The sequence below is a fragment of the Idiotropiscis lumnitzeri genome, chromosome 3 (assembly GCF_059441095.1).
Source record: "Idiotropiscis lumnitzeri isolate Australia: NSW breed Sydney's pygmy pipehorse chromosome 3, RoL_Ilum_1.0, whole genome shotgun sequence".
Classification (NCBI taxonomy): domain Eukaryota; kingdom Metazoa; phylum Chordata; class Actinopteri; order Syngnathiformes; family Syngnathidae; genus Idiotropiscis; species Idiotropiscis lumnitzeri.
In genome coordinates this window covers 11,966,588-11,992,390 of record NC_142393.1, presented here as the reverse complement: position 1 = coordinate 11,992,390, position 25,803 = coordinate 11,966,588, and the positions used below count along the sequence as shown (strand labels likewise).

Here is a 25,803-nt window from a genome sequence, read left to right as displayed (position 1 = left end):
TATTTAACATTTTTTTTTTGTAACAAATCATCATTCACATGTTCACACAAAGGAATAACAAGGCAAAGTGCTTTCAGGATTGCATTGTCGAATAAACTGAAGAGAAAAAATATGAACTGGTTGAGGTGAGGCAGCGGGCTAGATGAGGGGGGGGGGCCGGATCGGTCCTGTCCTACAATTGGAGCATATGCATTAGGTTGCAAGGGCGGGATTTTGACCTCAAACCTCGTCCTGTCCATCTTGCCATTAAACTGAACGCTGTGTGTTGGAATTGGACAGGACAGGACACCTACCGAGCACAATATGGTTTCTGTAGGAACGCAGAGTGGGCGGATGGATTCAAAAGGCAAACGGCACAGAGAGCGCTCAAAGTCTCGCCTTTGGCGCAGAATCCCAAATCCACCCTTTCTACGGTCCCAGGGAATCAACACTGTTCCAGAATGAAATTACAGTTACAGCCAGAGGCAAAAATGGGATTTCGAGGGGGAAATAAAAGCCATAGGTGGTTACTGGTTTTCTACAAGACGACTCCGAGTGTGCCATTTAAATGTTAAAGGGGACTATCATCATAATCTGCATCGTAACATTATCTGGCTTCACATTCCAGTGGTGTTTAGTCGTATAAATGCTTCTAATAATTCCCCCAGACATACAAACAAAACCAAGCACACGATTCTTTGAAACTACCATTGCTTAGGATAAAATAGTTTTTTTTTCTTTTTTTTTTTCCTATACTGGCGTGCTCATGTAGTCGGAACAAGGTGGAGAGACAAAACCAGAGTCAAAGCTGCAAAAACAAGGAGGTAGGAGAAATGCTACAGAGAACAGCAAGTGTTGCAAACGCCAAGGTTCACTTTAATCCACCAGGTGGCGAGTCGACAAGTCGTACGGCAGCTCATCTCGAAGAGTCGCTTCATCTGTCAGCGTGTGCCAAACAAATCTTTTTGTGTTCTAGGTTTTTGTCCTCACGAGACAGATTATATCTTTGCTATTCAAAGAAAAGCATGTTATTTGGATGTGAATTAAAAAATAAATATAACTGATGGGATTAACTGACTAAACTTGAAGAAAACCCCAAAGAAAGTTTTGCTAGCAGACATCAGGAAATATGTCGCCATCTCCCCCAATGTTGTTACATTCGATATGTTTACTAAGAACAGCAATTCTAAAGTGAGTTCTGTCCTGTGCACTTTTGACTAGTGTCTGAATTTGTCAACTGACAGTTGAAGAAAGATAGCAAAAACTCATTCTCACCGGCGGAGGAGAAAAGCAGGAATAAAAAAAAAAAAGTCTCAATCAGGCACACACATCCCACCCTCTAAAATTTGGCCTTTAAGAAAATTCTTGAAGCTCTGAACTCAACGCGACGAGCTGCCGTGCCAAATCACTCAGCCCCCAACGAAATACAAACCAAACCAAAGCTTATCTTTAAGAGTTTCTCCCAGGTTCTAATTGTCTAATTTCAACACATCGGTTGGTCCTGTTGTCATCACAGGTCTTGCTGCTGGTGATGGCATTGACTCCTTTAGCGCACAGTAGAACAAGTAGATTTGCAGATTTTGTAAATGAGGTAATCAGGCTAACGAGGGAACCCTGTCATTGACGCAGGCACACAAGCACACGCGCGCCAGCCCACTTCATTCACCCGTAAAGCAAACAAACTAACAAGCCTATTCAGACGGACAGGACCGCGGAATATGGAGTCAACTTTGGAATGTTGGGTGGGCGCACCAACTTTTCTTTTGCGTACAATTCTTCAATGTGAAGGTGCACTGTGAAATTAGCTGATTGTAACTCATCACATGCCCTGATTCAGAGTCCTTCCACTCCTGATGTAAGGGCTCCCTTGTATGTCCCCGGATAAGCCACTCCAAAACAGGCAACCTATTTTGTACCTGGTTCTTTTTCGACTTAAGGCTGCCTCAGCAGCAGATCGACGCCTGCTTCAAGTCCAGTTGTGAGGATTGTTAATAGCTCGTGAGCATCAATGAGGTGGCAACATCTACAGTGACGAAACAAAAGCGATAAACAAAACAAAGACGGACGATCACTCCTAAAATGTCACAGGACATGCAAGTATACATCCTTTTCCTACAGTAGGCTATTCCTCGTAACACATTCAAGGGGGCTCCTAGGGGACAACTTCTCCATTATGGCTCTGCTTTAGAGGAATCAAGCACGGTGAGGCGACTTCCATCACGCAGTAAAAAGGTGCGCGCTTAAAAAAAAAAATAGAATAAAAAAATCCTCGCGGCCTTAATTCTAACAGGCTGGATTTACATTGCAGGTGTTTTAAGTGTCCAATTCATTCCTGTGTCCAACTTATCTGACCCATGTCTAATATAGTTCTAAAACTTTACCAAACACCTGGGAAAGAAATGGATGCGCACACACCCAAAAATTCAGGGAAATAAAACTAAGAAGTAAATAACATTAAAACACGACATTTACTTTGGTCTGGTCCGACAATTCCAGTAATGCCAGTCTCATTACTACATGTTTTCACGACTACATGTTCAATGCATTCATGAGCTTTGACTGAAATTATGATTTGCCATGGTTGTGTTAATCATCATAGTTTGACCCTTCCTGACACGATGCGATCTAATCTGCTCTTAATTATTGGCAGATATCAGATGCTGATCCAGATATCATTTGTATGAGAGTTCGAGATGGGCACAATTGGGTGATTTTATGGAACTAATTGTTGATTTAATGTGACGGAAAGCAAAATGGGAGTGCACCAGTTGGCTGCAAACAGCAGAGGTACTTTGTGGTGTGAAGATCACGTTAGCTATGGGATGTGGAGCGACATCCACGCAAGCCTTCAGGCCAACTTTACTCAGCTCACTCCAACAAAGGCATCAAAACAGTAGCTTACAACAATCATAATAAAAATAATAAAACTAGTTGAAGGTGGTGCTGTCAGTGTGAATGGTCAATGATTGTTTGTCTCCATGTGCCCGGGCAAAGAGTCAAGGCTGGACTTTGCCTCTCCCCTGATCACATGGGACTTCAGCTCGCCCAGGACATTAATGAGGATTAGGTGATATAGAAACTGGATGGATGGATGAATATCAATTAATTGATTGTTATCCCGGGACAACCTCCCAACCATCAATCAAGGAAATTGAATTAAATGCCCATCTCTGATCTCAGTATATTTAATTGCATGTGTGTTTTCTTTTAGCTTACATTGCCAATATAGTGCACTGTATTTGAAGTTGCAACATGGGAGAAGGGGTATCTAAAATACAATTAAAAAAAATAAAATGATGGGAATTATGTCACACGCACTATGCATTGTAAATCCAGCCTGAGTTGTCATTATCGTTTCAACAATGACTGCGAGCGAAGTGTTCCTTCTTCATTTCCCCCAAAAGACACTGCTCCTCTGCTGGTGAAAACAAACGGCACTTTCGAGGGGAATGTTTCTCGGAAAAAAAAAAAATTAAAAAAAGGACAATCAACTCCAGCTAACAAATTATGAAAACACGTACAGTAGGCTATACAGTAGATAGAAATCTCAGGAGTCGGACTGTACAAGCTTTAGGCTACACGCTGAAAAGGGAGGAACACGCAAGAACCCTTAATGCTCAACATTAACACAAATATAAGGCATTTTCAATACTCCTTTTATCCGCATATATCACAGACAGCAGGACTACACACTTTTTTTTCCTTTAGTTTTTTCATTTTTTTTTTTTTGTGGGGGAGGAAAAATGTTTCATTCAAGGAGAAGGATGCATATACATCTACACATGCAAAAGAACATGTCTACCAGAGCTAGAAACCAGAAGTGGAGGAATAAAAGATTCCCAAGTACAATAGTGTCATCCATGAGGGGACACACACACACACACACACACGCGCACCCCCGCACGCACACACACACACCTACTCATCCTGTCTACCAGCCAACTTGTACACGGTGCTTCCTCCGAGTAGGCGGCGCGACAAAGCTGGATCACAGTTTTAAGAACGAAATAGCTCAGACACACACACACACACGCGCGCACACACTCCACAGTCAAACGCCACCGCTCTGAACACAAACAAGAGGAAATCCTTTATTTGCTACAGCTGAGTGACTTTTGGTGTTCAACTTAAAAGCATATTAAATAATCCACGGAGGAAACAACGATAAACAAAAGGTTATTGCACTTTTATCTTTTGTCTATTTTTTTTTCCAAACGAGGTCAGCTTAAGAAGATTCATGCCTCAGTCAAGACGACACGTTACGTCACTTCTAGAGTACGATTCACACGGTTATTAACACTGCACGCTGGCTACTACTGCAACCCTACTTGTACTCGCTCTAGCCTAAACGACACACAAATCAACAATCGGTTCGCAAACACAACAAATGACGCGGTTCTGCTTGGCGACGCGTGTCGCCAAGCCGCACCTCGTCAAAGGATGCCGAAGAGTTGAGGACACTCTGAAGAAGCTCAGAGAATCCACGCGGTTGGCTTTCTACAGTTTATGTGACTGACAGTCAAGCTTGGGATGCAACGATTTGTCGGGTGGTCGCCAGACTGCTCACCGCCATCGACACTCAGTGTAACAGAAACACACTGACGGATGTGGGTGATGCCTTTAATTTTGTTTCAGCAAGACATTGTTCTTTTAAATACAACTCCCCTCCAAGAGATATTTTTGTTTTGCTACATCCCCGATGTAAAGGTGGTAAACTCTAGGTATCACGGCCTCCAATAGTAATCGGCACCAAAATATGTTCGTGAGGCTCCTTCAAACAAAGTTTCGGGAGGGTGAACAGAGCTTCGGGGTGCGGTCTTTGGATTTGTGCTTTCATACCGTTTGATTCCAATCCATTCCAATGATGGAATTGCCTGTCATAAATGTGCAATTTACACCACCCTCATCACTGCAGGGTGGCGAAAACCAAAACCACAAGAATCAGATCGCAGAGGGTAAATTGTGGGGGCTGGATGCTGAGTGAAATATCATTTTCCCCAATGTATAAGGCTTCCGGGATTTACAAATGGAAGACCGTACCTTTCGGTAGTAACAAATAAAAGGCACCGTGCCACCGCTGTGCTTGAGAGTACACAGGTCCTACTGATAGGGAGGGGAAAGGAATGTGGTGTCATGGCTAATGACCACGTCTTCAGGCATGGGGGAGAAATTGTTTGACTGGACAAGAGGTCAAATCAAATAGCTACCTTCCTACAGCTAGACAGCACCCACCGTCCTTCTATGACATGCACAGGCAGCTGAATGGGAAAAAACATTCTTGACTTTTTATTCTTGCCTAAATAAAAAAGGGGTCGGGGAAATAAGGGTAGTTACAGTTAGCGTCGTCACACACAGGATGAGGTAAAACTGCAGGTCCAATAAAAAGTACGACAAGGTGCAGCAGGGAGCGACTTGGTAAAGGTAGTAAACGCAAGCTAGTGACATTTCCGTCAATAGACATTTCCCATTTAGGCTGGTTTAAGCAGAATTACACAACTCATGGAGAGATGGACTCTTCGCATAGCTGCACTTTTTTTTTTTAAATTTAAATAGTCATTTATTTATTATTCCATTTCCTTTCTGCGAGAATAATGTGAGGAGCACCGCTTTGAACCCCTGGTGGTCGTTACCGACAAGCCTAGGTTGATTGTTTCCAAGTTAAGTCTGACTCAAATCATTCACAGTGGCAAATATGGCGTTATCCTCCTGCCGGGACAATCTCTGCGCCATGGCAACCTTCAGCTATGTGCTACCGTGACAAATTTGTGTGCTTTTTGACACCCGAAGGCCAACATCATTTTTATTTATTTTTTTTAGCCATTTTATCGGTGACCACATACAGGCGATGCAATGTGTCAGGTATTGCCAGGGATAAAGAAAAAAAATAATAATAATTTTTTTTGTTATTCTTTTTAAGGCAAAAGGCTCAACAGTGGATCAGAGTTGAATCGAAATTTGCCGTTTTCTTTTTTGTTATAGATCAGCATTGTTTCAAGTAAGAACCGAGACATCCATAGAGGTAAATCAATTCTGAAAAACATTTTTTTTTTCTCCTCCAAATTGTTATGACATCAACAAGTAAGTTCCGACGCATACACAAACACACACACACCCTGCTAAACAAACACAAACACAGGATTGCTTTGCCGATACCAAAACTATGTTGTCCAATTATAAAACCCTACTGACAGAATATTTATGTCCGAGTATCCAAATATGTCATGCAAATATTTATTTTACTGTAGTCCTTAATCAGACATGCAAGTCCAAACGTTATAATTCTAATGATAATCCTGCCTATTAGTTATTGACCTATATGAGTTACATCTAAAGGCAAATAAAGGTTTCTATGGCACTAAATGGGTGTTGCTTAGGTGCATTTTTGTCAAATAGAGGCGACTGTATTCTTTTGTAGACCTTTCTTTGTCTTGTTTTCTTTTCGTCCTGTTTGATAAGGCATTCTCTACGAAATGGATGTCACATTGTCCAACATATGCATTGTTGGCTGCATTAAAACTGGATGGAAACAACAATTAGCCAACAAACGACTTCAGCCGCCCCGTCAGTGCAAGGTAGACGACAACACGCACTCTAAAACAAGAGGTTTATAGCACATGCTACCGGGCATTTTCCACGACTTCAAGTCCTTCCGCTTGAGGGGAAAGCCCCCCCCCCCAACCCCCCCGAAATGACATTCATTTCAGTCATGGCTCAGATTGAATGGTCAGACTGTAAACGGCCTGAATGAATGCATAAATCAATTGGTGCTGTAACGGGAGGTTTCCCCATCCTCCTTATGCGGGTTTTGGCAATAGTTGGGAATGCGTTGAAACCCGCAGTTATGTATTTGAAATCTTACCATTGGCATCTATGACTTGGCCTAAGCGGATGGCAATGTTTGTGCTGCACTCAATCTCACACTCACACTATTGCTACTATTGAACCAACAACCTATTTTCTCGATAGTAACATGCACAACACTTATTATTACTGACACACACACAAAGCATGTTTGAAAACTCTATGACCCAAACGAAAAGATTGTATAGTTGCAGGGAGGCAACATCTCCATTTACGGGTCACATTTAGACATCATTAGAGGAAAAAAAAAAAAAAAAGATCATCCCTGCCAGAACGGACGAGCACCTACAAATGGCCGTATGTGTGTGTGTGGTGTTTCTAAGTAGCCTGCTCAAGATTTGACCCCAAGTGTCTCCGGCCAGTAGCTCGGGCAGGAAGGCGCAGCCACTCCGAGAATGTCCTCTCGTCTCTCTCTCTCACACGCACACACACACGTACGCACGCATGCACACACTCACATTTACACTCACAAAAACAAGATCAAATAGCCAGTGGGCAGTGGACAGTGCCCCGAATGGTCGGAGACACCATTTGCTAATCAATGCAATGCACTAAGTCGACAACCAGCCGACCATTCCTGTAATTCAACAGCAACACACATGCATGTAAACATAAGTACATACATTACATCTGCTCCATTTTGCACACTTAGAACCTGAATGTACGAAAGTGCGTGCTTGACTAATTAAGTGCTGTGGGATTAAGGTTAAAAAGGGAATCAAATTTCATGGAACGTCCCATCCACATTAAAAAACAAAAACAAAAAGCTAATACTAATCATCCTGCTGAATTCTGATTGGTTCATTAAATTTGCTTGCTGCATCAAGCACAGATCCTGAGATCGCAAACAAATGATGTACCTTATATTAATAACCCAAGAGAATAATAAAAAGTGAGTTTCATCTCAGCAAACTAGCAATGGCTCCTCTGGACCGGAGTCTTTGTCAATTGTAATAGTAATTAAAGAAGGGAGAGTGGGTGAAAACAAGATCACCCATCTGGTCAACTAATGTGTGCAATTGTGCCACTTGACTACCAGTGGTCACTGTATAAAGTTATCACGTCTAGCAGATGAAGCAAATAACGACAAATTGATAGGAAACGCGTTGCTAACAGCTCTAACGGTGCGATACAATCATCTTTAGTATGCATTAAGTATGTTTAGTACCAGAAATGGGATGAAGAGACAAAAAAAACAGACCAAAAAAAAAAAAAAAAACAGCAAGAAGCATGTATTTGGATTTCTGCTATTCCTGAACTCGACACTGGGGATGGGCTTAAGAATTGCGTGGAATCGATTGCTGATTAAACAACTCTTGAAACAACTGAGGTTAAACGCCGTGCAGCGCTCTACTTGGCGGAAACCAAGAAGCGCTATTCATTCAGTCTCAACAAGTGCTGCTCCCCAAAGAAGAACATTGCACCAGCTACGGCAACTTACGCTACAGACAGTCATGGGAGTTCAGAACATGCCAAGAGATGCTCCCGGCACCATAAAAATGTTATTTAAAAATGTATCTATTATTTCACTTTCATTTTCCCCAAGAGAAGCTAGTTCAAGGAAATTTAGTCAAATGCCGTTCCTACTTGACAACGCGTAACGGCCAAAGCAAATATATATCGCTCATTTCTGAGACTTTTTTTTTTTGCATTTTTTTTCTGAATATTGTCATCGACCGCCTGTGGTTCGTGCTATCAAACGGGAGGAACGTGAGATGCTCATAATACTTTTGCCACTTTGCAGTCCAACTGAAATGACGGAAGGCATGGGTCGAAAAAGGCATTTGATGAGACGCCGTCAAAGGCAATCCAGTGCATTTGTGTTGACACAGACGGTTTAAAATGCCCAAAACACGCAGAGCCATTCGTTTAGTCTTCAGGTCATCTGTCACAGAGTAAGACCAAAAGGAAAACCAAACACATTCCAGGGAAACAAAAGCCCTTGTGACAGTGATTGTCTATTCAAGAAAATAAACAAAAAAAAGGCCAAAAGAAAAATATTGCTCATAAGTTGCCAAATAATATTAATAATGATGATAATAATAATAATATCGGTGGAGGCAGTAAAATAAAATCGACAATACGCTTCAAATTGACGACCACCAAGAGATAGAAGCTATTAAGACGAGTTCAACAAATAATCCTTCAACACTGATGGACACACACGCACACAAACAAAAGAAAAGGCCTAAACGCCACACTGAACTATCGCTTAGGCCACGCTAACTCTGAAATCTTTGCACAAACACTGTTCAAGAGATGGGAACGAAATTGAAATGGCTTGTTCATTTATGTGCTCAGATATATGATGCTCTGATGAGGTGTTGTTGGCAGATATTACTTGTAAAGCCTTCATCTAGGAAATCAACAAGGCCTCGGTCACTTCACTACATCCTACAGTTGTTCTCCCGACCTACGAAGAAAAAACAAAACAAAAAAAAACCACAAACGAACGTCAGGCCTACGGACCCTGGGCGAAGATGAAGCAGCTGCTAAACGAGTTGACGAGGTATATCAAGATCTATTGTCTCTCTCTGTACAGTACAGTTCATCTCAAATAAATAATTTTATAGCCATAGTAGTGTTGATCAACTTTGGTCATAACATATGCTTAGAAACATTCTAGCCTAACAAACACTTAGCATCTTGAAAATGTCAGCATCGGCATTCAGGGCTGATGCCGGTGTGGCGCTCCTTTGCAAGGAGGCGCGTTAATGTATTCAGCAGCGTCAACTAATTATCTTCCAATGCCAAAAAAGTTAGGAGCCGTTTAAAAGTACACCACAGAATCTTTGTGACCCTTTTCGGATTGTACTGTAGTACACAAGCATTGCACTTTTCAGCTAATTTGATTTTTTTTCCCTTGTGTGGTTCCTTCATTAAAAATATCAAATAAAAAAATCGAGGCTAAGGTACAATTAAAATAAAAAAAAACAAAAAAATAAAAATAAAAAGGAAAACATTTTTCGAAAGGAAACTCTTTGATCATTCTTTTGGGAAGGCTGAAAGTTCCTCTACAAGGTCACCAAAGTGATATGACTTCACTCAACGATATGACGGTGAGGCTTTTTCAGTGCCGTTATGTAGCCGATGCTTTTAAAGGGTTCAAATGACTTCCGCGTGGCCAGATTACGTTTATTTGGACGTCACACTTGATCGGCGTGGCCTTGTAGAGCAACAAGCCTCTACGTAGTAAGCACTACTCTGGGATGGAGGAATGGGTTCTAATTGCATATTAGGTTTGACTGCACCTCAAGAGAAGATCAAACACACACACACACGCACAAACACAAGCGTACGTACATACATACACAGAATAGATATGTAGGCGGGTGCTCTCCTGGTCCTCTTGGCCACGTTAAAGGGAGACACCCCCTGGTGGTAGATGACGGTGACAGCAGCATGACCGGGCCTGGCGGGGTCGCCCCTCACTCGGATAGACAGCCATCCAGGCCAACCGGTGCGCCGTGGCGGTCTTTGACGTAGCCGTTGTGGAGCCCGTTGCTGGGCAGGGGGGTGCAGGCGGCCGTGATGCCGCAGTGCTTGAGCAAGTTGAGGCCTGGCGAGGGCGAGACGCCAGGGGAGGAGCAGGAGCAGGAGGAAGGGTCGAGCTGGGGGAAAGGCTTCATGGTGGAGAGGATCAGAGCCAGGCAGTCAGCCACGTCTTTGTTGGGCGCGCACGCCAGAGCTGGGGTGTGGCCTGTTGGATGAGGAAAGAGTCACATGATGTCGTCGTCCAATAACAACCCTGGTCGAGTTCTCCGATGTTTCCCACAAAAATCTGATTTCCAATTTTAATCACAATCCCCCCCCCCTCAGAATTGCTTGCTGAATTTGTCAGTTTAACATAGAAAGAAATGGAAATGTATTTTTCTTATATTAATAGACAATATCACAATGCTGAAGTACACCTGATAAACTGATGTAACCTTGCTATCATGATGTCAAAATGTAAACATCACTATGAAAAAAATTACTTAAGTACAAATTTTCATTGAAGCAAGAGCTGTATTGACCCCTTCGAATTTTGCTTCACATCATGTCCTTGGCAACGATCTAAGCCACTGACAATGTGATAGCCTTCAACCGGGCTCCTTTCTTGTCAGTGAAAATTGTCACTGTGAAATTGTTGTTGTTGGAATTAAACTCGATAATGTCTTTTTATGATTTTTATTTTCCTAAGATTGCTAGAGGGGTAGGAAAAAGTGACGAAATCTAGAAATCAAATCACAAAGTTTCTATTGTAAGCTCGCTCCTCTCTGTTCGCAGCCATGTTGTTAGTGTAAGCAGTGCCTGTCAGCGGAGACGCAGAAACACTGCGACAAATAAACTCAAATTAATCCATGAGATTGACTTACTGCCAGCCCTAGAGGTTGACCAATTGTCCTGGAACAGATTGTGTTCAAACTTGAAGGTTCCACGAAACTTAAATACAGGGACATTATGCAACTCCAACTAGAACACAGCGCTGGAGTTACATTCATTTGATGCTCACCTTCCTCATCCACAGCCAGAACAGTGGCTCCTCTGCTCAGCAGCGCTTGCACCACTGTGGCCAGGCCATTACGAGCGGCGAGATGAAGGGGCCTGGAGGAGAGCGAGTGAGTCAAAAACTAAATCAATGGCTCATTTCTTATAACAGCAGAAAATGACATTATTTGACAATAAATTCATATTTTTCACCCCTAACAACAAAGACATCGAGATCTTATATTCTCACATTTGCAGAGCACTGTTGGTAGCGTTTACAAGAGTGGGACTGTGGATCTCTCCCAGAATCAGCAGAGCACACATCTCATGAGCCTGAAGAGAAAGCAAACAAAGAAGGCATCGAAAATCGTTGAGATTCCGAATAGATCAGTTACATGGCTCAAGAGAAAATATCTGTGCCTGAAAAGTTTTTTTTTTTTTTTTTTTTTTGTGGTTTACAGTGCTGAACCAGTACAGTACCGATTCCCGGAACGGCAAGCCTTGTTTTTTTTTTTTTTTTTTTTTTTTTTTAAACAACGCAGGAATTGCGGCACTAAGCCAGAGTACTAACCCAAGCGCGCTTTGGGACGTCAATAGCAAGTATGTGTACCTTGTTGCAGGCCAGATGCAGGGCAGTGTTGCTATTCTCATCCAGCAGTGTAAGGTCGGCCTTCGCCCGGTGAAGGAGGATGGCTAAACAACCGCAACACAAATAAAAAGTATGACAACAAAGTGAAAATTCAAGTCCAATCTTAAAGCAAAAGTCAAGCCCAACAATGCAAGCCCACTAATGCAAACATGGCGTTCTGGTTAAAATAATGAAATATTTTCCCCTTATCATTATGTTTAAGTCAGCTGAGTAGTACCCTCACAGACTGAAAAAGAAAACTTGCCTGCATGAAATCCCAACGTGAACTTACCCACGGTGCCACTGTGTCCCTTATCGGCAGCCACCATAAGAGCAGAGCGTCCATTGCTGTCAACTGCATTGATCTCCGTCCCATGGCGAAGCACCAGCTGGAGTCCGGCGACATCCTCGGCAAAAGCAGCAGCATGCAGCGGGGTCCTGCCGTCACGCAACAACGTTTTTGTCATGTGTTTTATTTTGTGCATCGGAAAAGCCAAAAGCGGAGACGTTTGGGTTGTGTGGTCTCACCTTCCTTTGGCATCTCTGGTGTTTATCATGTGGACCCCGGCACATTCAAGAAGCCGTTCTGCAGCACCGCTGTGGCCATTCATCCTGGTGACAAAGTGCATTGTTGTAAACCGCTAATCAAAAGGGAGTATTTTTTATTTTATTTTTTTGGCTTCTTCAGTTGCAGTAAGATTCTTTGGATGTCTGGTGTGAGGTCATGACAGCAACTCAATCAGGACTTTGACAGGGGCACTCCAGAAGATGCATTTTCTTCATTCGAAGCTGTTGTTGATTTGCTTTGTTTTGGATCTTTGTGCTGTTGCCCCATCTGTGCCATTTTGAAAACCCTTCTGAAAATATCTTCATAATTGTGTGCAATCATTTTTTCCATTGATGAAATCACACTCCGACCACGAGGTTCCCGCCACCATGCTTCATAGTTGTGATCAAGTTTTGATGTTGAGCCAGTTTCGCTCCACACATGCACTGTGTGTTCATCCCAAACAATTAAACATTGGTTTCATTTGTCCACACAATATTTTGCCAGTAGGGCTCTGGAACATCTAACTGCTATTACGCAAACTTCAAATGTGCATACATTTATTTTATTTTTCTTAAATAGACAGCGATAGCTTCTAGACTGGTAAACTTGACAAGAGAGATTTTGGCATCACATAGTACATTCTGATTCCTGTGACAAAAAACAATTGTGTTTTTTTTATACGCTGAAACAAACACACCGACAATTAAATACTCACAGAGCACAGTGCAGTGGAGTGAAAGGGTTTCCCTCTTCATGAGTAAATGTTTTGAATTCAAGTAAAACCTCCAAACAGTCTTCATGCCCTGAAAATAAAGACACTCAAAGTGATGTAATGTCATCCAATATACAAATGAAGTCAAGTGTCAAGAGGATTGAAGTCAAACCTTTGTATGCAGCCCAGTGCAACGGGGTGTATTGTTTGTTGTCCAGCAGTTTGTCTTGCGGCTCAATTGCAGCTGTGACGGCCTGCACCAGATTAGCCAAGATATCAGCGTGGCCCCTGGAGGCGGCGTAGTGCAGCGGTGTACGACCCAAGGAGTCTCGACACAGCGCAGAAGCTTTGTGCTCCAGCAGGGCCGCCACACACTCCTCGTGGCCCAGCAATGCCTAACACAGACCAAATAATTGGAAATAAAATTGTCCATATTGTAAATATTTAATATACCGTATTTTCCGGGCCATAGGGCGCTCTTTAAAGTCCCTAATCTTCCCCAAAACAAACAAAGCGCCTTGTAAAGCGACGCGCCCATTATATGGACTGAGAATCACTCGCGACCATCAACCCTTTTACTCATTGGGCTGTACGAAGTGCATGTTAGCACACCCTGCTGGTCAAAGTCTGAGTCATCTATGCTTCAAATTGACCGTGACTTAAACATTATGTGACTATGGTGTTTGGGTGATGGTGTAGGAGAAAGCTGGACAAAAGGGCAGCTGTCCACAATGTTGTAGTCTGTCTTATCATTTATGTTATTGCAAGCAAGAAACGTCCCAGGTTTAGACAACAGACTGCAAAAAGCCCAAAGCACAACATGCACATCTCTCTAAACAGCCATGTGATTGGCTGAGTCTGAGTGGCTCCCAAGAAGCCATTTCTGTAATTGGCTAAGGCTGAGTGGCTCCCAAGAAGCCATTGCTATAATCTTTTTGTGTTATTTTTATTTCTTTTGGGTATATAGATGGCATGAGAGATACATGTTTTGTGTTAATCTTATTTCTTTGTTTGCTTGTATGCTGAGTTTTTTTTTTTGGTTTTGATTTGAAACCGTGACTCCAAGGAGTGTGGTGACCAGTGAAGTCCCTCCCCTGACGTTGGCTAGTAGACTATTGCCATGACACCTTTTATTGGTTAGAGTCAGTGTTATTGACAGTGACTTCTTATAGTTTCAGGACATCTGTCATTGAAACAGGGTGATACCTCTGACAGCGATCCCTTAGGGGATTGAGTCCTGGTGAGCCGGTATCAGCTAGCGCGAGCAGCTGAGCTGGCGCGAGCAGCTCGCTAGCTGAGCTAGTGCGAGCAGCTGAGCTAGCGCGAGCAGCTGAGCTAGCGTGAGCAGCTGAGCTGGCGCGAGCAGCTCGCTCGCTGAGCTAGCGCGAGCAGCTGAGCTAGCGCCTTGAATTGCGGCGCGTCTAGTATATGCATGAAATACGGAAATAGCACCCTCAACTCGTGTTGCGCCCTTTGATGCAGCGCGTCTTATGGCCGTAAAAATACGGTACATTTGACCTTATAAACTACAAAAATTGCTGCATTTGTTAGGAGTTAACTTCCTGAATCATAAAGGACATCATAAGATGTAGTGGCTGCCGGAATTCTGCCCCCTTCTCAATTTCCAATAAAATAAAAATGTATTTGCACATATTTAGTTTTATGGATGTAGTTCTGACATAAATTTTCCACTGGCGATTGCCGGCTTTGGAACATTTCTGACAAATAAATATATAAAGCCACTTTTCCTCTCATTTGGAAAAAAACAGCCATCTGCTGAAGTAATGCTTCAATGTGTGCAGATTTAATTTAAAAATGTGCTCAGTTAACATGGAACTCATCAAAATTAAATCGGCAGTAAACAACTTTGGAGAGTTTACGAGAAGGAAAAAAATGTGTCACAACTATACGGTAGTCTTATGACACTTGCAGTAGGCATCCATAGCGTGAGCGTCGTTGGCTTACCCCTCTGTGCAATGCCGTGCTGCCTCTTTTATCCTTGGCATCTGCAACTGCATCCTTCGCCAACAGGAAGCGGACGCATTCAGTGTGACCCCCGAGAACGGCGAGCATTAGAGGTGTCCTGCAGAGCGCCACGAGTAACGAAAAAGGAGGATGTTTCATTGAGCACGAGGAAGCGTGAAGGCCTTTGTTTAAAATGACACAGATAAATACTCACTGGCCAAATTTGTCCGCAACGTTGGTGAGGTCGCCCTCCTCCCCACATTCGATCATCTTGTGCAGGCAATCAGAGTGACCGTGAGCAGCTGCACCGAGACAAACATATTATTTTAACAAGAGTATTTAAAACACAGTACAATACAAATGCATAGTACAACCCCTGCTTGAAATTATGCAACCACTGCTCCTGGAAGAGGACAATTTAAATGTCACATTTTGGAGAAAAATAGAGCGTAAGAGAAACACATCTGTTTGTGCTGTTATTGCAAAGAAGATTTGTCGGAAATGACAAATGTGTCTACTTTGTAATAATGTAATTAACAAATAACCTTCATGAGTCGATGTTGGTGCCATAGTTTAGCTGGACTGCTAAGATGAAATGTATAACATCACAGACAGGGTTTTAGTTTTCTGGCCTTGTGCAGGCTTAATATGTCTGGCGGTGACTATTTGGCTGACATTCTGGGACACTCATAATGTTAAAGTTAATCACCACACACTGTGAACTCTCAAACCTGCAACATGAATCGGGGTCCAAATGAGGCGGTTGTCGTTAAGGAGACATGACGCTCCCTGGGCCAAGAGAACCTCCACGCAGTGGGCGTAGCCTTTCTGGGCAGCCAGGTAGAGCACAGAGCGGCCAGCAGCATCTTGCATATCCACATAGGCAGCCGTCTCAGTCAGCACGCGCAGCGCCTGCCAGTGACCCCTGTCAGCCTGCGCGGAAGGGAGAGGCAAGGAAAGGTCCAGTCACTTTACTTTTATTCTAGCTCAAAAAGCCCAGCGGCAAAGTGGAGGGAATGTGATAGGGACACTCACAGCCAGATGCAGAGGACTGACTGGAATGCTGCTCTCTATGTCTCCAAGTGCATTAAAGGACATCTCCAGGAGCTAAAACACACATAAATCCTTGCGTTAACACATTTAGTGTGAGATGATAAGCAACAATTAACTAATGATAGTTTTAGGACAGAGATGCCAGTCGAAGAGGAAGATTAAATGCTTGCTGAACGAAACTCTCCTTCTGATGAGAGCTTCAACTCCAAACTCGGGTGAAACTTTTAAACCCAAAATGTTGCTTTAATTTAATATACGTATTTGACAAATCACAAGTAATGTTTTCACAATAGGCAAAAAAATGCACTTGCCAGCTCCAGGTTCTGTGTGTTGCCATGATAAGCTGCATAGTGAACAGCGCTGTAACCCTTAGCGTTGACCATGGAGGGATCGGCGCCATTATCCAGAAGATGCTCCAAGCAACTGTTTGTTGGAAGGAAAGACACATAGATGGTCAGTTGTGGTGTGACCAACAAAAGGCAAATGGAGTGGAGCAAACATAAGCAGTAAAAACTCACAAGTATGACTCCTTCACCTCTTCTTCATCATGTTGATGATTCCCATAAAAATGGCCATCACCTCTGAGAAGAACCAAAAAAAAAAAAAAATGTTTCTTAAGTTCTCTTTTGGCATCTCACACTGGTGAACTGCTAGCCAGTAGTTGTGTTGTGAATGCACACAATTGGTCTTCTTTTTTTACTTTAAACAAAAAATAGACAATTTGTTGTTGTTTCTCACCGGCTGAAGGCTTGTGAGGCTGCAGAGTAGTGCAGTGGGGTGCAGCCTGTTTGGTCAGGCTCGTTGATCTCAGCACCAGCGCTCACCAGGGTCACAGTGCACTGGTACCTCCCATTAGCGGCCGCATAGTGTAATGGTGTCCTAGTGGCAAGAAAACAAAACATGGTTCATGTATTCATATTTGACAGGCACAGGACAACACAGTTGCATAGAAATGATACAGATTCATTGAAGCTTTCAACATCTAATTAATATTAGTACAGACGCTCACCTTCCCATTAGGTCCCTCCTGTTCAAGTCCGTGCCACTACTTAAGAGCAAGTTCAGACATTCAACATTTCTGGAAAGAGACACAATCATGGATATGAAGTTGCATGCTTTCACAAAGGGGAAAAAAAACCCTAACAACAAATGTTAACAAAACCATTAGTCCAGTTGACTACAGATTTGCTGTAGGAGCAAATGCAAAAATTAACCTGAATCACTTTTCCTGCATCTGTCTTAAGATGAAAGCATGCCACGCTGCATGAAGTCCATTAATTTAACTGAAAATAACTGTTCATTTGAAGTATTTTCAATAAGGCATCATTGCCATTCCCATTAGCGTAACAATAAAGTCCAATAGATTTATGATAGCATAATACAAAACACCAAAGACAATTAGAATCTTATTACTATATTATAGCAAATAATTGTTGTTCCAAATGTACAAATCAAACATACAGTGGTATGAAGAGGCACATATTTTCACTCAGCTTTGTAGAAACACAACTGCTGGACTACTGCGTCAAATTATTGCCTGTAAGGCTAGTGTGAGCACACCAGGGAGGGACGGCACTGCACTGCTGCATTTACACATATACTCTACAGTAAGACGTCTTAAATTATATCATCTTTCTTTTGTGTGTGAGTGCGTCTTAACAGTATATGCTGATCAATGTACTGCAATTGAGATTGTACGAAAAGCGTGGCCTTTAGAAGTCAGTCACAGGTACGGTTTTATTGGTCAATGAACATTCCATTTGTTGAGAAAGGTTGTAAAGGGATTGTCGCAAGTTGTAAACAGTTGTGGGGGTCAGACCATCTGTTTCTGGGCAGGATGTGTTTGTTTGCAAGAGCACAGATCAAAGAAGGTGAACTATTTACACCTCGTGTATATAGAATGTGATAACGTTAGTTGGGGGCATGATGACAAAGGCAGTAAAATCAAGATAAAAGGGGAGAACAAAAAGACCTGCAGGCTCCTCCAGGAGCTGAAGCCGCTGTTAGACTCCACTTTCAATATCATTAGTTTTGAGCTTTGGCGAAATATTAGTTATACAGTACTAATATTATAATAAACGTCAATAAGATGGTGAATACAACATTTAACTTGGCGTCTGAGTCAAAATTTAACAACAAGGAAACGCGTTGGCCCTTCCGATGTACCGAACGACGCTCATATTTAACACTTTCTTACCCTCCAGAGGCAGCAGCGTGTAGACACGTCCTCCCAAAGTTGTCAGGGGTGTTAATGTCAAACCCTGCCGACAGCACGTGCTCCTTACTCATGGAGGAGACGATGCTGTACAGCTGACCTGTGAGGAGGGCGGAATCGTGAGTCGACTGCAAACAAACGCCACAAGAATGGCTCGGGTGCACTTCACAAACCTGAGGAGAGTAACTTGCGACAACAGTCTGAAAACCCGTAAAGCACAGCTAAGTGCAAGGGGAACATTCCATGGATCCCACGTCTGGAAAAGAAGACAAGACATAAAACAAAAACAGCCTTTGTAACATACCGTTGGTGCAATCCAACAACAATATGAGACCATTTTACTGCACATTGCGATGCATATTTTAATTCCATGTAATGCCAAAACGGAGAGGGAGACCTCATAAAATGTATTTGTTGTTTTCAGAAGTGTCTATCAGACACATGGCCCACATTTTACTTTGGTTTGCAGTAGGCTGAAGACATTTAACCACTCATGAATGATTCATTTTCCAAAACGGGTCATTGTAAGAAACGTAGTTTTAAAAAGTCAAGGTTACAATAACCACTAATACTGTCTGTTTCCGTTTTTTTTGTTTTTTTTTTTACAATATGATAGGCTGCTTGCAGAGTTGAGTAAACTAGCGGCCTCTTTGAAGTTAATTGCCTCCTATTCCCTCCTTCTCTGCGAGTAGCTAGCTACGCACAGAGGAGGAGGAAAGGGAGGGTGAAGGGAAGAGGGGGGGTGTATGGTGGTAAAACAAAAAAGACAGGATGGCTTTGGATTACCCTAATTTAAAAAAGAAAAAGAAAAACATGCGCGCTGGAAGTGCTAGCGTGTCACCGAGACAAAATATGTAGCGGATGGGTGCGTTCTAAAAATAGCTCACCAGTGACGGTACACTGAGAATCACTAAGAAGAATTAAACAGGAGAATGTTAACATTCATTTATTTAAGCTTAAAATTTCTTCCTGGACTAAAAATTGCATTAATGGTTTAAAATCAAATAGATTGTGTGCTGTTTTCTTGTAATTTTTGTAAGATACTTTCGTTTTCTCTGCTTTGCTTTTCAATGTTAACTGTTGTGTTTGAAAATGCTTGTAGGTAATTACAAATACAGACATACACATTAACATTATATTCACTTTTATGGAAAAATCTGTGAATATTTGTTTTGCTTGTATTATGAGCACCAGCCATTAACTCACATTAGCTGCCCTTAAACCTTTTCAAGGCCAATCCCACTATTCCCTCTCCACTGTGTCGAAAATAAGAAAATCTCCAAAATGGAAATGAAAAAGCTAAACATTGCTAAGTTAAGGACAAAAGTTGTTGCTCTTGCACACTTGTACCAGCCACACATCAAAATACAAACCTGACATTCTTAAAAGTTAAAGACTTTAGAGTTCATTGTTGCTTTAATGACATAGTAAGTTTTGCGGAAGTCATTTTTTAAATCAATCAAGTCACTTTACTGGTTGTCATTGAACACCGACAATTTGGTTATTCATGTTTGTAAAGGCTTTGCGACGTGTTTGATGTTGTGTTGTTTTTCTTACCTGGCCGTATCTGCTCCGTTGGTCATTAGAGTGCTGATCAGCAGTTCATGACCGAACTTAGCAGCGACATGGAGAGGAGTATTGCCATATCTATCCACACAATCGATTTCTCCACCTGATGGGACACAATGAGTTGTGCGCATATTTGGATCAGGAATTCATGACAAACTGTGCAGAAGGTTTTTTTTTTTACCCCCTAGTTTTGTTAACGTTGGTTTGTTTCCTTAATTTCCTCATGAAGAATGCATGTATTTTTACTGAAAAATTATAGTAGATGATCCAAAAGAGGATTGTTCTGCCTTTGTAATTTGCACTTGGTTTTCCATTGTTTCACACAAACATTTTAGTACATAAAAGGCTCGTGTTTTGTTTGTTGCAGAAACAAAAAAAAGTACACGACTCAATTTGATGATGTGCGAGGAAACAGCCTTGTTTGTGATCCAAAAATGAATGGTGGTTACCATTCTGGATGAGGATCTGAGAGCGTGTGAAGCGTCCATGAATGGCTGCCATGTGCAGGGGGCTCTTCCCTTCTTTGCTCTGTTGTGGAGAAACAACAACGGCATGTTTCGTTCAGACACCAGAACACAACCTCAATTCATGAAATGACTCAGAAAAAAGGTCACTTAGTTCAAGAGCTTCCTGAAAGAAAAACAAAGCAATAAAAATAGTTTGCCCTTCAGTTTTTATTTACAGTCAGGGAGGTGTTCATTTAACTATTTAATTTTGCAGTGGCAAACAATTTTACTGCGTTACAACGGCAGATGTTTCTGATAATCGAAGGATCAACAGCGATTCAAAATATGAGATATAAGATATTTATTTATAAAGGCAGAATAAAAAAAAAAAGCTTTTGTATTTATTGCATTGTGTGCTCTTAATTTTCACTACTTTTCTAATTATATATTAAATTATTACTTATTATAATACTTACTAGAGTGCCAGCAACAAAAGCTTATGGTGTCTATCACTAAGAACCGAAAATATGATTTTCTTATTTGTATATGAACACTACACATTTGCATAAATGCATTTTCCTTCTTTAAAGGAGACATATTATGGAAATTGTTTTTGTTGGTATGCAAATGGTTGTTTCAGCCCACCCATTAAATGTAATATTACGGGTGCAGTAATTCTTTATCCTTTGTGTATTTTGACAGAAGGTCAGACCGCGTTTATTAATGACACAAAGCAACAGTGTTAAAAGGTGAAAATGTTTCATAATAGGTCTCAATTAAATTACATTTATTTGGGACACCGAATATGATGACAAAAAAACCAAAACAATACTGACTTGCTGGTTGACATCTGCCCCGTTGTTGACCAGCAACTCCAGACAGAGGGCGCCGTTAGTGGAGACAGCAGCCAGGTGCAGAGGCGTGTAACCGCACCTGTTGGGCTGGTTCACATTGGCCCCGTGGTTGACCAGCTCGGTGGCCACGGCCTCCTGCCCCATGTAGCACGCCATGTGCAGCGCCGTGTTCCCGAATCCGTTGGGCTCGTCAATCTGAGAAGGTGTGAAATTGTCACGACGTGCTCGTTGGTTTTCAAAGAGTCAAATTGAAATGAATAAAAACAGTCGGTTCATTTACCTCCGCCCCCATCCTCAGCAGGTATTTTACAATTTCAATGTGGCCACTCGCAGCGGCAGCATGGAGAGGCGTGTAGCCCTGCTTGTCCTTGCTGCTCTTGTCTGCGCCACGTGACACCAGCAGCTTCACAACCTCCACATGGCCTGCAACACATCACATGCACTCAGTCAAGCAAGGCCGCGCTCTCCCTCCAAAAGTCACCAAAAACCCAATTCTAACCATCATTTTGTGTTTTGAAAAATCAGCTCTTTAAAAGATAATTCTCAGTGGTACATTGATGATTTTCCCTCTTCAATCAGCTCAGAAATAAAAATGTTAATTACTCACGATCATGAATCTATTTTTTTTCCCTTTTGTTTAGCTATTGATCAAGGTGCAATTAGTATGGTTGTTATGTTTATTCTCCTGTACACTGAAAGACTGATGACACCTGACAAACAAACCCAAGTGACTTGGCTGACACTATAGCACGATTTCTATAAATTACCCAAGTAAGCAGCAGAGTGGACGGGCTGTCGCTCCTTCTTATCTATGGCACTCAGGTTGGCTCCCTTATTCAGCAGCAGCTTCACCATCTAGCAGAGATTCCCCATTTATTTCAGACTTGTCGTTTTGAGGAGCATTACTTCTGACAAGTTGTCTGCAAGTGTGCCCCACCTCCTGGAATCCACTCTGAGCGGCATGGTGCAGTGCAGTTCTGCCGGTGCGATCCGCCATGTTCAGGTTGCTCAGCTGGCTCAGCAAGGCCTCGGCGCATCGCGTGGCCCGGTTGGCGGCCGCCACGTGCAGCGCCGTCTGCCAGAACTTGTCTCGGGCGTTGGCCTCTGCACCGCGCCTTAGCAGCAGACCCACTGCCCTCTGGGGACACAAAAGGCACTTTGTGCTGTTTCCACTTGGGAGCATTTCCAAGAGTTGACAGCTTTCATTGGCTCCCTGATTTCCCCCTATCTGAACATGCAGTGTTTAGAAAGTTTTCTTGCTGCTATTATCATTAGAGTAATGTAAGACAGCTATTTCAAATGCTGACATACAATGGGAAACTCTACATATTGGCAAACATAAATTAAATACTGTCATCGTCAGGTTAAAATATGGACAGAACATCGGCTGTCTCTGAAAGATTATCCCGGGAAATTATCGAGTGGTGAGTTGGGAGTGTGTTCGGAGAAATTTATAAACTTTGTCACCATGTCATTTTGTAAACTCGAACAATGGGACAGTTATGTTTCATCCTTTTGAATTTTGCCCGGCAATAGGTGACTGTGCAAAGGTTGCAAGTGAGACTTTAAGTGTGAGATCAAGAAAAAATAAAACTCAGTTCTTGAATGAATCATAAATTCTCTGTGTTTGTGGGATTTAAAACGTGGTTGTAATACAAATGCAGTAAGAGAGAGAGAGTAAGAAGATGTGTCGTTTCACTGCTATGCAGTGGTTGGTCTGACATAAGATGTAGTGCTTAGCAAAAGTGTTAATTCACTCGCGATACAGAGACCATCCAGCATCAAAGAGTGCTTTAATGCTGACTTTTTAAACTTGAGCTAGCTCTTCACTTTGTACCATTTGGAAGAGGAACGAGGAATTTCAAACTGTATTTACCGTTTTATAACAAATTTGATGCATCTCACTAGGTTTCTCTGAGAAGTCAGAATTAGAGGATAACAGCCAACCAGTCAGCTTTTGAATAATAAAACTATCATTTGCTATCTGGAAAAAAAAAAAGAACGCTATAGCATCCTATTTTTTTTCTTTGTTGCAAAACGGGACATTTAAAACTTTAGATGGCAATAGTAGTTATATGTTAGGACTATAAATATCATCTTGGTTAAAGAGCTTCTCCTTAATAGTATATTAACTAGATGAAAAACAACAAAAATAATGGATGGATGGAAGTCATAAATTATGGGTCTAATTATTCTAAGCACTGAAAATACATGAGGTCAAATAAGGTCAAATGCATGTTGCTTACTTCGTTCCTGGAAGCAGCTGCCCTGTGCAAGGGAGTGAGCCATATATGGTCTTTAGCGTTCACATTGGCACCTGTGGGTACAAAGGTATCATTTACATTGAGGCTAAAGAGGATTTGACAGTTTGTGTTTAAAAAAAAAAAAGAAACAGTACAGTTTTCTCATGTATGACAAAAACTCATGTTCATTGAAGACTTTCTGTAAGTATGAAAGGATGTTTGTCTGAAGGTAAAACTTCAGAGAGCATTATCGTATTATTACGACCCAGTATTCATTTTTTTCCCCTCCAGTTTGGCAGGTCCTGCGGCTTATACTCAGGAGCGATTTGGAGCACAGACTGGCACCCAAAATTCCGAACACACCCACGATTACAACTCTACGGTTCATGGTCTCAGTTTTTTAAAAAATTATTTCCTCCCCAAAAATCTGACTTAAGTGAAATATTTTTTCTTCTTTATATGCTTCATTTTCAATGCATTTTTCGACCGGTACGAAAAATACGGTATTTTGCTCAAGGACACTCTGACATGATTACAATGGCTGATGATCGAACCCACAACCTTCTGATAAAAAAAACAAAAAAAAACTGATTAAAATATATGGAATTTAGAGGTCAACCTATATCCAGCATCCCGGTGTACAATCTCAGCAATATCCAGTAAAATATCACAGTTCATTATTGCATGAGTCACAGTCGTTGATATAAATGTCAGAAGTTTATTGAACTACTGGAGAAGAGTAAAACACAAATGCACTAAGAGCAGAGAAAGACAGAAGCTCGTCAACCACAGTTCACACCTAGACACTCACGTACAGACTAAGGGTGGTAACTGACCTGATTCAATGAGGAGGTCCATGATATGAACATCACCCATGCATGCAGCAGCATGAAGAGGCGTACGGCGCTCTTGGTCCTGATTAAATGACAAGAAGAACAAAAATCTCATTCCATGGCCTTCATGATGAGAATCATCCATCAAATAAGCTCTGATCCTGTGCACACCTACCAGTGCATTGACATCCTCCTTTTTGTGCAATAATACTTGGACTTCTTCAGCATTACGGTTGAAGATGGCCTGGACCAGAGGAGGCTGAAACAACAAATACAGCACAATCACATTTATTGTGGGGAAGGTGGGGCGGTATTGTTAAATTAGCCTTTTCTGCTATTAACATTGCACAATTTAGTAATGTTTGAAATAGTTCTCATTTTAATCATCTTTCTAGGATATAATTTGAGTTGCACCCTAATTTCGTTCTACATGCAGTCTACAATGACTATACAGTAGGTTCATATAATATTTTAACGGTACGCTACGTTACCGTGAAACGCATTCCATTCAACTCGGATAAATCGATGTATGCATGCAAATGTATGAATTTACATTTGCTTTTCTTTGCTCTACAGCAAACATTACATTTTAAGCGATTTTACATGCGACATTGCGGCTAATCTAAATGCAGGACATTCCCAGCAAATAGATGGATCCCTCATAGAGGCCTACACGGGGCCTGAGTGTCTCCATTGGCTCGTCTTGTCGAGAGGATTTGGTTAGCCAAGTGCTAAAGCGCAAGTCCGGAAATATTACGGGGGAATTTAACTATCACAAATTATAATAATCTTTGACGTCGTGATAACTACGAGGCCACCTTCCACCCCGTGAAATAGTGGGATCCGTGTAATTCGAGGATTTAAAAACAAGTCAGTCTTTCGGGTGAGCGCCGTGATGCGCAGAAGAGCATGCCAGCAAATAGACGGCTCCCTCGTCAGCGTACCTGGTCTGCAATGTTGAGTACTCCCATCTCCCAAACTCAGCCGGGACGGAGCTCCTTCATGGGGCTGAAACTTGGAGGTATACTGCGGCGCGCTGCTGTTTCCACTCTTTAAACGACATCCATCGAAAGCGGAGAACACGAATGCGACTCCCTCCCGATCTGACACTGTTGTTGTCTGCATCTGATGTCGGCTTGGACGATGCTGCCTGCTTGCCGCTGCCCAGCTTCGCACTGATCCGCCTACAGGCTCGGCGGGCGCTTACGCCTCGGTTAGTTAAATGGCGACATCGTGTGGGAAAAGCGTGTACTGCAGACCGGCGATGCGCGCTTTCGCCCTGAGAGAGGTCATGCTACAGGCAGAAGTGATCCATTTCAGGAGGCCGGAGAAGGAGATTTGCTCGCCTTTCTTATAAGTTACAGTTTGTTCATCGTGGCCAATTTTTGTCTACACACATCATCAGAAATGGCCAAGATTCATCGA

At 42.2% G+C, this 25,803-nt stretch overlaps 1 protein-coding gene across 1 annotated transcript; it reads right to left on the bottom strand.

Moving 5' to 3' along the window:
• Positions 1 to 7,814: 7,814 nt before the first annotated feature.
• Positions 7,815 to 25,541, bottom strand: ankrd52a (ankyrin repeat domain 52a). Its single transcript, XM_088289597.1, has 28 exons — positions 25,323 to 25,541; positions 24,554 to 24,637; positions 24,382 to 24,460; positions 23,549 to 23,619; positions 22,240 to 22,440; positions 22,070 to 22,157; positions 21,583 to 21,725; positions 21,285 to 21,497; positions 20,452 to 20,530; positions 19,991 to 20,105; positions 18,607 to 18,689; positions 18,416 to 18,533; positions 17,228 to 17,296; positions 16,957 to 17,097; positions 16,737 to 16,799; positions 16,530 to 16,641; positions 16,201 to 16,272; positions 15,897 to 16,098; positions 15,380 to 15,467; positions 15,166 to 15,283; positions 13,373 to 13,595; positions 13,204 to 13,291; positions 12,467 to 12,550; positions 12,231 to 12,376; positions 11,921 to 12,003; positions 11,561 to 11,643; positions 11,336 to 11,427; positions 7,815 to 10,540 (listed from the first exon to the last, which is right to left on the bottom strand). The coding sequence occupies exons 1-28, from the start codon at positions 25,347 to 25,349 to the stop codon at positions 10,269 to 10,271; spliced, it is 3,237 nt and encodes a 1,078-aa protein (XP_088145723.1). The 5' UTR covers positions 25,350 to 25,541; the 3' UTR covers positions 7,815 to 10,268.
• Between the last annotated feature and the right edge of the window lie 262 nt (positions 25,542 to 25,803).